Raw genomic sequence first — 12,020 nt, 5'->3', positions numbered from 1 at the left:
CGTTTTCTTGCTCACCAAAGATCCGGAATCGTCGTGAAAAGAAAACAAACGAGATGAACATTCGTTGAATGAATTTATTGTTCGGTAATGTTTTACAGCAAATTTGTATTCACATTTGTCTCGGCAAAATCGTCGACTTTCGTCAGAACTATCAGTTCAATATAGGACAGCATTATGCATATTATGCTTGAGTAGGTCACGGAATTCCTGAAACGCGAAAGAAAACAAAAACTTAAAATAAACTCGAAACGAGTCCAACAAAAAAACTTCGTTTTTACCAAAAAATAGATCAGCTCGGCTGACTCGGTAATGTCTAGGTACCGGAATTCATCCATCAAACAGTTGCTTATTTCGTAGCATAAATGTTTTTGAACATATTCTATTTCGAAGATCAGGCAATCCAATTTCTCAGCTGTATGAATGAAATCGACGACAGTCTTATAGTCCCACTCTGCACCAGTAACTTTGAGTGATTTAAGCCGTTTTGAATCCTGAGCTAACCGTATTACAATACGTCTGTCAACATCCTCTGTACATCCATTATAGCAATGCACAGATAAGTCTTCCAAATGATGTAGCATTCGAGCTCCGTCCAACGTCGCATTCAGCGAAACATTACTAGAGATGTTAAATTTTTTCAAATTTGGACACTTTGATGGCAATCGTTTCAAAAATGTTGGGCCAAGTGCAGTATATGATTCGGCAATATTCACGTTCAGTTCCACCAAACGTTTTCCAATAGTTGCTATCGTGCGTTTAGCTCGCTTTTCATCTTCATCCGATGTAATTGAACAGCTGTAGCTGTTGTGTCGCATAAAACGCGATGTAAGTGACTGTAATCTCGTGCAAGTAAGCGAAACGGCCACAATTGTATCAATAGAGTCAGAATCTGATTGTTTGAACCACTGGAGCACGTGACCTATGCAGTCCTCGTTCATATCCAAAAATTGGGTCATTTTCTTTTCTGAAATCTTTTCACTTTTATCTGATTTAACCGCACTAATTTCAACTGAGTTGAGTGATTTCTCAGCAACTGATGTCGATACAATGCCATGTTTTGGCAGAATGAGAATGATCTTCCAGATTCATGCGGCAATACTTGTTAGAACAGTGCAATTCATTTATCTTAAAATTCACGTATATGAATCTTGGTTGAACACTGGTTGTTGAAAACGTAACTTCAAATTCATAAAAATATTTCTATTTCGGCTACGTCTCGATCGGCAAATTTCACACAAGAAGTACCATTTCCATCATTTTCCCCATTGCCAAGTAAGGCATTATATTAAAAAACTAAAGGTAAAGTTTTGGATCACTGCAGTAAAGTTAACTTTACCTCACGTTTTTGAATAAAATTAATTAATTAATTAATCGTTACACCAACGCACTTCAAGCAAACGTGCTATTAATGACAGCTGTCAAACTGTATGAAAATGTCCAGTTTCGGTACCCTATTTAGAAGTGCTTGAAGTGCGTTGATTACACTCATGGAAAAGTGAAATGCGGGATGTTTTCTGATTTGTAAATTGCTTGTTTTGTAATTGTGTCCACAAAAATTTCAAATATGAAAATCAAGACTTCAAAAATTTGAAAACTTTTTCTAAAAACTTTTTTTTTTTTTTTTATGAAAAATGTTCAGTTTATGTAAATAAATATTTGCGACAAAAAAGACTGCTCACAATAGTGGCGCAGCCAGTAAAAAGTCGATCTTTTTATATAAAATAAAATTACAATAAATAAAAATCATCAATCTTCTTTTTCCCCAATGTTCCCAAAATGCAAGCGGCATTTCCACGTTGTATCGCGATTGAGATTCTTTGTAAAAGATAGTCTTTCGATTTAGCTTCACCAGTTGCTTTTTTCATTAAGGAACCCAATTTGTCTATGAATTTCTTCGTTTCTGGGCCCATACAACCTAGAGTCTCGAAGGCGAGTGGTGTTAATAAATAATTTTGTTTTAGAGAAATATAATGGTTATGCTTATGTCTCTCAGCTTTGTCTGCGATTGTGCGAGCTTTCTTTGAAGAATCATTAATATAAGAAGCAGCCATAGTATCCCTCACAGTCACATCCCACAAGAGTGATTTACCATGACTCCACGGTATCAACGTCATGCCGTCTGGTCTTTTACCATCATCTCTTGAAACACCTGGGGGCTGTATAATATTTGGGACACCTGCACTAGAGAAAGCATGAGCGAAGATGTTATTCATAATATCATGTCTAGCTAATTTTCCTTCTGCGCATTTAGCGCATGATAGACCATGTAAACCATCTCTCTCTACCATTTTACCGCATATACATTTGTGTTCCTCACATAATTGTGAACCCACTCTAAGTCCAACAGCAATTCTGGCAGAGTTGTTATCCAATAACAATCCTAATTGACTCGATGGGATCACTTGCAGCCACTTTGAAGATTCTTTAGGTGATGACGCAAGTAATCGGGCACGAATCTTAAGATCACCATTTTCAAATAACTCATCGAATTGATGTTTGATCTTCGGAAGATCCCAATTCCTTTGTTCTTTTTTAAGCGTATCAGTTTCTGGAACAAAATTACGTGGAATTTCATCGATTAATTGTAAAATCTGATCATTAATTATTTTTAAGTTAAACTTTTGGAGTATAACACCACATAATTCTGACGACGAATAAACAGATGATAAATAGGCTGGCACTGCCAAATCCTCAACTCTCCTAATACCTATACCACCACAAGACAAAGGGAGAGATGCCTGATCCCACGACAAACCTTCTATTCTCGTATTCGCAATAGCCTCCAATGTCGACCGAAACATCTCATCAACAGATCTAAGATGATCGGGTAACAAGTACGCTCTAGAAGTACGCATCAAGTAATTAAATCTACAACCACTCAACGACTTCTTAAAAACACACAAAGCAGGATGGACATCCATCAGTTTAAGTCGGTCACACATCAACTTAACTGATTTGGTCTTAGAAGAAAACATCCTCTCTAAACCTGTCTCAAATATCGGCGTACCTAACAGTTCTAAGGAAGATTCATCAACCTTCTTAATACCTGGTAACAAAGCTGATATATCAGCATACATATGAGCTTCTTCATCAGGGGTCGCATTGATAAAGAAAACTTCACATTTTTTCGTATTCAGGCGTAGTCCTGAAACGTCATAAAACGACAATACTTTCTGAATATCAACTAAAACAGTCGATAATTCATCACCTATAGTACCATCGTCTAAATACCAGCCATTAAATCGAGACAAAAGGGAATGCGTCATTCGCATTATACCTATACAGAAACCTGTAGGACCCAACGGGTCTCCCTGCTGATAGCCTCTTTGAGACAACAAGGGATTATCAGCGAAATAAAGATTCGAAACAAGCCGATATGCTTGTTGCAACAAGGGAAACAACTCCGGGCAAATATCTTTAACCTCTCTTGGTTTATTATGCTTCATTTTACAAAATTCACGCACAGCGTGAACTAAAGCTTCAGCTCCTCCTTTAATCCCAAATCCAAACTGAAAAGGTTTCAGTTTACTCACTAACTGTTCCCTAATCTTATAATTCGAAATCTTCCCTGCAATACGCCTCCAAACTAAGCCCACAGCAATTTGTCTTACATCGTTCTCTCCTTTATTAAGAGCAGTTAACGATGCACCAAAGAAAACCTTTAAAACATCCTTTTGTACTCGACCTGATCTAATAATATCTATCAACGAAGACACGGCTTTAATCAATTCATTAGCTGAATCACCACAAGTAAAAGATGTCAAATCTTTCAAGTGCCTTGGTCTCAAGCCCCCTATCCCTCCTGACGAACTCAATGGGAAACTCCTAATAGCCCTAACTACATCTCCTACCTCAGTCGGTGATATCTCGAAGTCTATTTTCACCTCTTCGAAAGTACCACCTTCATCTACTGGGTGTTTAGTCTGAAGCTTAGCAGCAGTCTCAACAGTCTGCGGAGCCACTGACTCATTTGAGCACAAAACTCTCAATGCACCCGTAATATCTCCCTCACTCACTTTCCTAGTCGCAGCCTTAACCACCGCACTCTCCTCGTCAACAACCTTAAAACTAAAATGCATCCCCTTAGTTTCTAAAACTTTAGACAGAGCCTGGTTAACATCAGTACACTCTGCAAAAGCAACTAAATTCTTCCTGATAACATTTATGCCATCATTCCCTTTAGACTTACTACTAAGAACGATATATGGAAAAGCCATCAGCTTCATCCAAGAACCAAGGTCGTTCTTTCTAACTAAATCCTTAATAACACGCGTGAGCTCCTGACAAGTTACAATCCTAACCGACTTCTGTATCACACGAGTCAACGGCACTGACAATCTACACTGATTGAGCAACAAGCCAAACTCACCTAAAACATCTGAAACATTAACCTCAACAGAAGGATGAAGCAATTCATCCTTATCTTTCGAAGACACGTTGCTATAAACAGTAGCACGCTCATGTACCCTCATATGGATTTTAAGTCCACGACTATTTTTCGCTAAAAAGCCACACATCTCACACGAAACCCTATCATCTATACTATCTCCAAATAAGAGGCTCGAAGGAAGTGTAACGTTCTCTTCTCTACACTTTCTTTTAGGGCCTCGTCTAGCTAAACCTTCCTCATTGCTCGCTACTAAGTTCGCTAATTTCTGACACTTTAAACTTGAACAATACCAATCACCTTCCCCACCGATTATTCTGTCATATTCCTCATCTGAAATAAAATTACATATTTGATGAAATAAAATTTTACATCCCTTGCAAAGAATCCATTTTTCCATTTCCATGTTGCGATCATTCATATCCACCAAACATAAGCAATATTTGTCTGTGTTTTCAGACATACCATCAGAAGCTTGTCCCATAATGTCCTTTGACAGACGAAAGTAAGTGTATGTGAACAATCAATCAGCGATCAGCACGAAAAATTCAATTGAAATTGTTTGATTGCAATTTGATCAACTCATGAACGGCGATATATTATTTTTCAGCTCAAAATTCGTTCAAAATATGAAAATTTTCTAAAATTATTTTTGTGGAGCAAAATTTTTACACGTCGTTTCTCTTGCAACGCCTACTTCAGTTTAAAAACGGTCCCAAAATTTATATAATTTGAAATAAATATTTTTATGAATTTGAAATTACGTTTTCTACAACCTCTACAACCAGTGTGTAACCAAGGTGAATTTTATCCTTTCCAATGAGATAAATGAATTGCACCAATTGCACTGTTCCAACAAGTATTACCGCATGAAACTGGAAGATCAATTTCATGCTGCCAAAACATGGCATTGTTCGACTTCTATCGACATCAGTTGCTGAGAAATCACTGAACTCAGGTGAAATTAGTGCGGTTAAATCAGATAAAAGTGAAAAGATTTCAGAAAAGAAAATGACACAATTTTTGGATATGAACGAGGACTGTATAGGTCACGTGCTGCAGTGGTTCAAACAATCTGATTCTGACTCTATTGATACAATTGTGGCCGTTTCGCTTACTTGCACGAGATTACAGTCACTTACATCGCGTTTTATGCGAAACAACAGCTACAGCTGTTCAATTACATCGGATGAGGATGAAAAGCGAGCTAAACGCACGATAGCAACTATTGGAAAACGTTTGGTGGAACTGAACGTGAATATTGCCGAATCATATACTGCACTTGTACCAACGTTTTTAAAACGTTTGCCATCAAAGTGTCCAAATTTGAAAAAATTTAACATCTCCAGTAATGTTTCGCCGAATGCGACGTTGGACGGAGCTCGAATGCTACATCATTTGGAAGACTTATCTGTGCATTGCTATGGATGTACAGAGGATGTTGACAGACGTATTGTAATACGGTTAGCACAGGAATCAAAAGAGCTTAAATCACTCAAAGTTACTGGTGCAGAGTGGGACTATAAGACTGTCGTCGATTTCATTCATACAGCTGAGAAATTGGATTGCTTGATCTTCGAAATAGAATATGTTCAAAAACATTTATGCTACGAAATAAGCAACTGTTTGATGGATGAATTCCGGTACCTACAAATTACCGAGTCAGCCGAGCTGATCTATTTTTTGGTAAAAACGAAGTTTTTTGTTGCACTCGTTTCGAGTTTATTTTACGTTTTGGTTTTCTTTCGCCTTTCAGGAATTCCGTGACCTGCTCAAGAATATATTCAACTGAGAGTTCTCAACAAATTTGCTGTAAAACATCGCCGAACAATAAATTCAGTTAATTGGACATTCGTATCGTTTGTTTTCTTTTCACGACGATTCCGGATCTTTGATGAACAAGAAAACGGTAGCAAAAGGAAAAGATAGAGGAGCCCTCGTACCACATCACATTGCTAGCATGTTCCACATTCGATGCGTTTACTCTACAGTGTAGTGTAAGTGTTAGAGTACAGTCTTAAGCCCTAACGTCTAATGAGAGATCTAACAAGAGATCCAAAAAATCTAGCAGATGGTAACTTTTACCAACCGCCGTGCACTCAATGGCGTAATCGAGTATGTATATGAGGCTGAGACAAGGCTTATTTTAATTAATATGATTACATTCTAAAAATTCCTAAATTGAAATGCAATTGGAGCAAAGCTATTTTAATCGGTTCAAGTCGTGTTGAGTTCATAGAGCTTTCGCCCGGCTTACCGGCGATTTTTTTGCCTATTCTAACACGTCATTGTTGGTAGAATCCAGCTGTTTTAAGGATAACAAAATAATTTAGGGACTGTAGCAAACTTACCTTTTCACTCGAGTCAATTCGTGTATTTGAACCAAGATTATCGTAACAAAACCCAATTAAAATTACACATAGGCCGATCCTTAAGTACCTGTTATGCCGACGAAAGCAAAAACGATTTAAAAACTGAGATAGTAAATGGAGCATCCCCCAATCATTCGTATCGTGTATAATTTTACACGTTCATCAATTTTAAGTGATTAGCTCTGGAAAGCATGATCTGTTATATTACAGAATGCACGATAAATATATTGAAGTGATAAATTTTGTATCAAACATTGGGTGAAACCGGTGAAACTTAACAGAGACAAAGTAACATATTTGATGATAATGGTGCGATAAATTTGACAATTCTAAAAGAGTGAGTTCAGTTTTCTGTCAGTCTTTGTCTTCACTTTGATTTCGATTGAATACCAAGTAAAAGTTCTAAAATAAGATTTCAACTCCAAGTAGACGGGATGTGTGCTGCAAACAACTTTTTCTTTCAACAAAAGTAAAAAGAAAAAAAGCCGAAAAGTTTAACTGCTTGACAAAAAAAAGTGGTTGATGTAAGTGTCCCTGATTTCTTTCATGGATAACTTTAACAACTTTACCAAAGACGAATGAAAGAAAGAAGAAAAATTTTCTTAAAGAAATCGTCGGTCATTATCTTAGACTTTGAATTTAAAGTTAAAATGACAAATTATACCGAAAAGTAAAATTGATTTGAAGGTGTCGTACGTTTAAATTATACTTGATTCGTCACTAGGTATAATATGAGCATCCTCCCACATCAATGTCATCGCATCAATTAATATTCAAAATCCGAAACATTATAATTAATAGTCAACTGAATCATTCAATCTCAACACCACTTGAATTTTGCGTATGATTGATTACCGCTTAATTGAACCAACGATATGTAGTATAGTTAAATTGAACAGATAAAAAAAAGGTTGTCGACAAACACTTGACAACTGAAATGTAATGAGATCCTTTTTTATCCAGATGTAAAGCAAACATTTTTCCGTTTAAAAAGTAAATTGTCGAATCAAATTTTAAATGGATCAAAAAAATCCAATATAAAAGACCTAACAATGCGGAAAAGGGGGCCATGTGAACCACTAATTTCAACATAATAATAAAACCAAACGACCAACTAATCAATCTTCTTTCTAAGACAAAAAGCTTTATTTAAGAGCATTTTAGCGGTTCGGACCGTTTCAAGGTCATATCAACCATAAACGATTTGCCAAATTACATAATTTATTTTTATTATATAGCATACACAACACACATATCCGTCGTAGCCTCTGTACAGTTTTTTTTATATATACAACATACCTATCAGATATTCAAGATAAGCGTCATGTAATAGAAGCGCTGCAACACAAATTACAAAACAGTGGTATACACAGCTGGAGCAATAAAAGGATATAGGAAAAAAGCGAACGAGAAAACCAAAAAAAAAAATGGAAAAATACGTTGAACCGCACTGAATTGAACTTTCTCTAATAAATGCTTGCTCGTATTTGTATTGTATTCCAAAGATTCAGACAACGCAACTCTCGCATATTGCTTGAGTACTATCGAAAGGAAAATCAAATTTATTATCTAGTCGACAGTGAAAACCAAAGCTAAAGGAAAAAAAATCTTTACTTTAGTTTTTCTTTTCATCATACTTGAACTAAAGCCGAGTAAACACAATATTTTCCATATTATTGTCTTAGCTGAATGTGGAGTGTGTGGTATTTTCATGTGGTGTGTAACAGTGAAATGGGGACTAACAAGCTACACACACAATGTATTATCTCACCCTTGTGTATAACAATCAAAAAGCTCTTCGGTAACAATCTACATAAACAGACCGTGGTACGCATGCGCCAATTCTCCAATTTTGAAGTTATCTTCTTTTTTTTTCTCGTGTGTGCTTTTTTCCATATAAATTCTTTCGCAGAATCCGAGCTTGAATAGAGCATATCATCCGTGTGAACTGGTTCCACTAACGCTTTCCAGGATGACTTAACCGTTAGTGTTATCTCTGTTTACGTGTATGTGTGGAATCTGGGAAATGTACAATACACGAAACGAAATACTCGGTCATCTTGCGGTAGTCTTCTGGCAATCGTCTAGTGTTACAGTTCGTTTTTGATGGTGTAAAGCCTAACGCGAGGATATTTTTACCATTCAATTTTTTTGCCTAAAGAAATGTTTATATAACTCAATGTTAACATCAAATTTATACACCATCGAACCCGAAAAATTCTAAATGTTATCGCTTCATTTTGATAGAATTTTTGTTTATTTTCGGCATAAAATAACGTAATTTTAATCGTGGCGGAATCAGTTAACTCGAATATTTTATTGAAATTATTATTTTTTCGGTAATAATTGGGAAAAGGAGAAATAAAAGGAACGAAAGATGGAAAATCAAACATTTTTGTAATTAAATGAAAAGTGCCGTTTTATTGGAAAATTGTGTCAATTGGAAAATCGTTGTTCGGTGCTGCTCCTCTTTTTTTGTGTATTCCTTGCCGTTCCGAGTTTATATAATATGGTTTCTGTGTGTATTGTAACAATAAAGTATGATGACTGGGTGTGGGATGATGAATGTGCTTATCATTTTCGAGATGATAAAAGTTTCAGTGAAGCGTAATAATAATCGTTTTTGTTTTGACTTAAACCGATTTTAGGTGGTGTTTTTTTCGGTGAATTGTGTGTGATCTACTCCTCCTTCCGAATTGAAAGGATATTTTTTGTGCCAAACGATTTTTTTTTAAATTTATTTTATCTTATCCTCAATACCACTCCGCATATCTCCTCTTATCTATTCATTCCGAGAAACTGATGATGATGGATTAACTTTGTCGGATAAGACGGGGATTAGATGAAACTTATGTTCGAATCGAAATGTTTTGAGAAAAGTGGAAGAAGCAAAATGTAAGTTTTAACTTGATCTTTTAACATAAATCGATAAAAAAAAATAGAAGAAATTTTCATATATTCAAGAGAGTTCTGCATAATAATCTTTTGTATTATGTAAATGGAGGTATAACATTTCGTTGAATTTGAATTTTAATTCACAACATTTTGAGAAATGATTTAAGGATGATGTGTGACGTAGAGCAAAATAAGATAAATTGCCGAAAGAATTAGACAACACTGTAACCACAAAAAGACGATATGGATAAGGATATTAGGGTGTCACAAAAAAATAAATAATTTAACTATCGAAAAACGAGTTAGAATTTTGGTTAAAATTTTTTTTAATGGTTCATCTGGAGATCACCCACAATCCGGGTCTGTTATTGTGAATTTAAGTTTCTGAAATGTTTCGTTACATTTTGGAAATTTATGGTAATTTTTAGTTATTTCAGTTAATCAAATTAGGTGGTCCTGCCCCTATCCACAACAAAAATTTTTACGTTAAAAAATTTGGTTCAAATGAATGAATGAACGTAACATTTAACGAGATTTAAGTGACGTTAGGTCTGAAAGCACCGCGCGTGTGGAAATTTTGTTTTCTTCCCGGTATCCAAGTCAAATTTCCCGGTATCTAAAATCGTAAATTTGATTTTTCGCCACATATTTTTCCCGATCTTTTCGATTTCCCGGTATCTAAAGAATTTTTCTGAAAACTTCCCGGTATCCAGGATACCGCGGATAGCGTGAATTTCCACACGCGAAGCACCGTTAGTTGAAGATGGTCTATTGAAAAAATCATCAAAATAGTGACTAATATATCTTCATCAATATTTGATTTTTCATTGAATCGCGGCTGAATCACATTAAACCACAACTGCGCAATAAATCATTTCCATTATACGGTACTTGTCATCGTAACCCCACTAAATTTTTCGTCAAGTAGTCCTTAACCTCAATCAATTAACGTTAACTGCGTTCAATTTACTGATTTTTATATGAAAATCGTTCGTTCAATTCATTCGATATTTTTCGACATGCCTGACAGTTGGGATCGTGTCTGGCGTTTACAAGGTCATGAAAATGATCTATGGAATAACAGTGATCTGCAAAAAACGACCTCCATTTACCCCTTAAGCTAAATCACTGAATGTGTCACATTTACATTCAAGGTTCTGAAAGAACAGGTCAAGACACTTTCGATTTGATCACGAAGGCGATGTGATCAAAATTTTCCTGTAGAATGTGTTTCAAGTTGACTTTTCAAACAAAATACATGTTTAAATTGTCAAGATTTGCATTTCACCCGCCTTCGTAAGTGTCTTAACCTGTTCTTTCAGAACCTTGTTTATAGTAACATTAAAACTCACCTAGTTTTCATGGAAAATCTAGTACTTCATTAGTTTTTACATTACATTTCGATATAAAAAAGTAGCCTTACCTCATCTGTATAATACAGACTGTATTTTGGTCATAGTTGTCGATAACAGATGACCTGACCAGCTGAAAAGCTGAATGAAGGCCTGCTAAATACTCACAGTGCCGAATTCATCATTGTTCACTTCAGGCTCTATTAGATTCTCGAACTATGTTAGAACTATGAACCCCATAGTGTGGAGATAATGATAGCGAAAAATAATTACCGGCCTTCACCTCACATACACCATTAGACAGTGTCGTGATTAAAACGTGCCCGGATTCCGCCTCAATTAGGCTCGTATTTAATGTTCACATTTTTTTTTGTTTACAAATTGAATCATTTCCGGTTGCCATATCATCCGCCATATAAATACCATCCAAACCATATGAATAATTAAAATAAAATTGTAATTCATGAAAGGCGCTTTTTATACAAATTAATGAGACAAGTCCTTAAAAAAGTTTTACCATTCAATTCTTTCTATCCTTTTTCCATGACATTCGTCTTTTTTCGAGAGTTATTAGACATAAATTGTGGATTCGTTTTCTCACTTTCAAACACATTTTTCCATAAATTTCGTCCATAGATGTATATATTGATGTGTTACGTAACTTAGGTTATGGATGGAAATGTATGATAAATAGTTAGGTAAGTAGGATTGCAGTGTAATAACGAATGAATGTGGCTAGGCTTGGGAAAAATAGTTAGGCACTGAATGTGTATTGTCACACTCGACCTACGGCCTCGAGCGGATGTGTAGAATGTCACTCGAGGCCGTAGGCTGATTGTAACAATAGACAAGCTCCTTTAAATAGTTATTTAGTAAGCTCACTGGAGCCACGCAGTAATAATTTTGTAATGATAAACGATGGGATGAAAACTTGACTTTTCTCACTGAGTTGTGAAGAAAAACATTCGTTGCCTTTACGAAAACACATTTTCCATAAAATGTCTACGAAGTATA

General features: G+C 35.7%; 3 protein-coding genes across 5 annotated transcripts in view; 2 read left to right on the top strand and 1 right to left on the bottom strand.

Annotated features, from left to right (window-relative positions):
• Window positions 1-60: 60 nt before the first annotated feature.
• LOC119080085 lies at window positions 61-1,059 on the bottom strand. Its single transcript, XM_037188308.1, has 2 exons — window positions 279-1,059; window positions 61-207 (listed from the first exon to the last, which is right to left on the bottom strand). Exons 1-2 carry the CDS (start codon window positions 954-956, stop codon window positions 157-159), a joined length of 729 nt encoding a protein of 242 aa, XP_037044203.1. The 5' UTR covers window positions 957-1,059; the 3' UTR covers window positions 61-156.
• A 4,190-nt stretch (window positions 1,060-5,249) lies between these two features.
• Window positions 5,250-6,244, top strand: LOC119080087. The gene is made up of 2 exons (XM_037188310.1): window positions 5,250-6,073; window positions 6,144-6,244. Exons 1-2 carry the CDS (start codon window positions 5,279-5,281, stop codon window positions 6,177-6,179), a joined length of 831 nt encoding a protein of 276 aa, XP_037044205.1. The 5' UTR covers window positions 5,250-5,278; the 3' UTR covers window positions 6,180-6,244.
• A 2,605-nt stretch (window positions 6,245-8,849) lies between these two features.
• Window positions 8,850-12,020, top strand: part of LOC119079976 — a 31,650-nt gene continuing 28,479 nt past the window's right edge. For all 3 annotated transcript variants that reach the window (XM_037188115.1, XM_037188116.1, XM_037188114.1), the window contains exon 1: window positions 8,850-9,654. The gene's annotated coding sequence lies outside the window, so the exon portion shown is untranslated. The remainder of the gene's footprint in view (window positions 9,655-12,020) is intronic.

This window comes from Bradysia coprophila, unplaced genomic scaffold (assembly GCF_014529535.1).
Source record: "Bradysia coprophila strain Holo2 unplaced genomic scaffold, BU_Bcop_v1 contig_350, whole genome shotgun sequence".
Taxonomy (NCBI): domain Eukaryota; kingdom Metazoa; phylum Arthropoda; class Insecta; order Diptera; family Sciaridae; genus Bradysia; species Bradysia coprophila.
The sequence above is the reverse complement of the archived record's forward strand: the minus strand, read 5'-3'. Positions and strand labels throughout refer to the sequence as shown.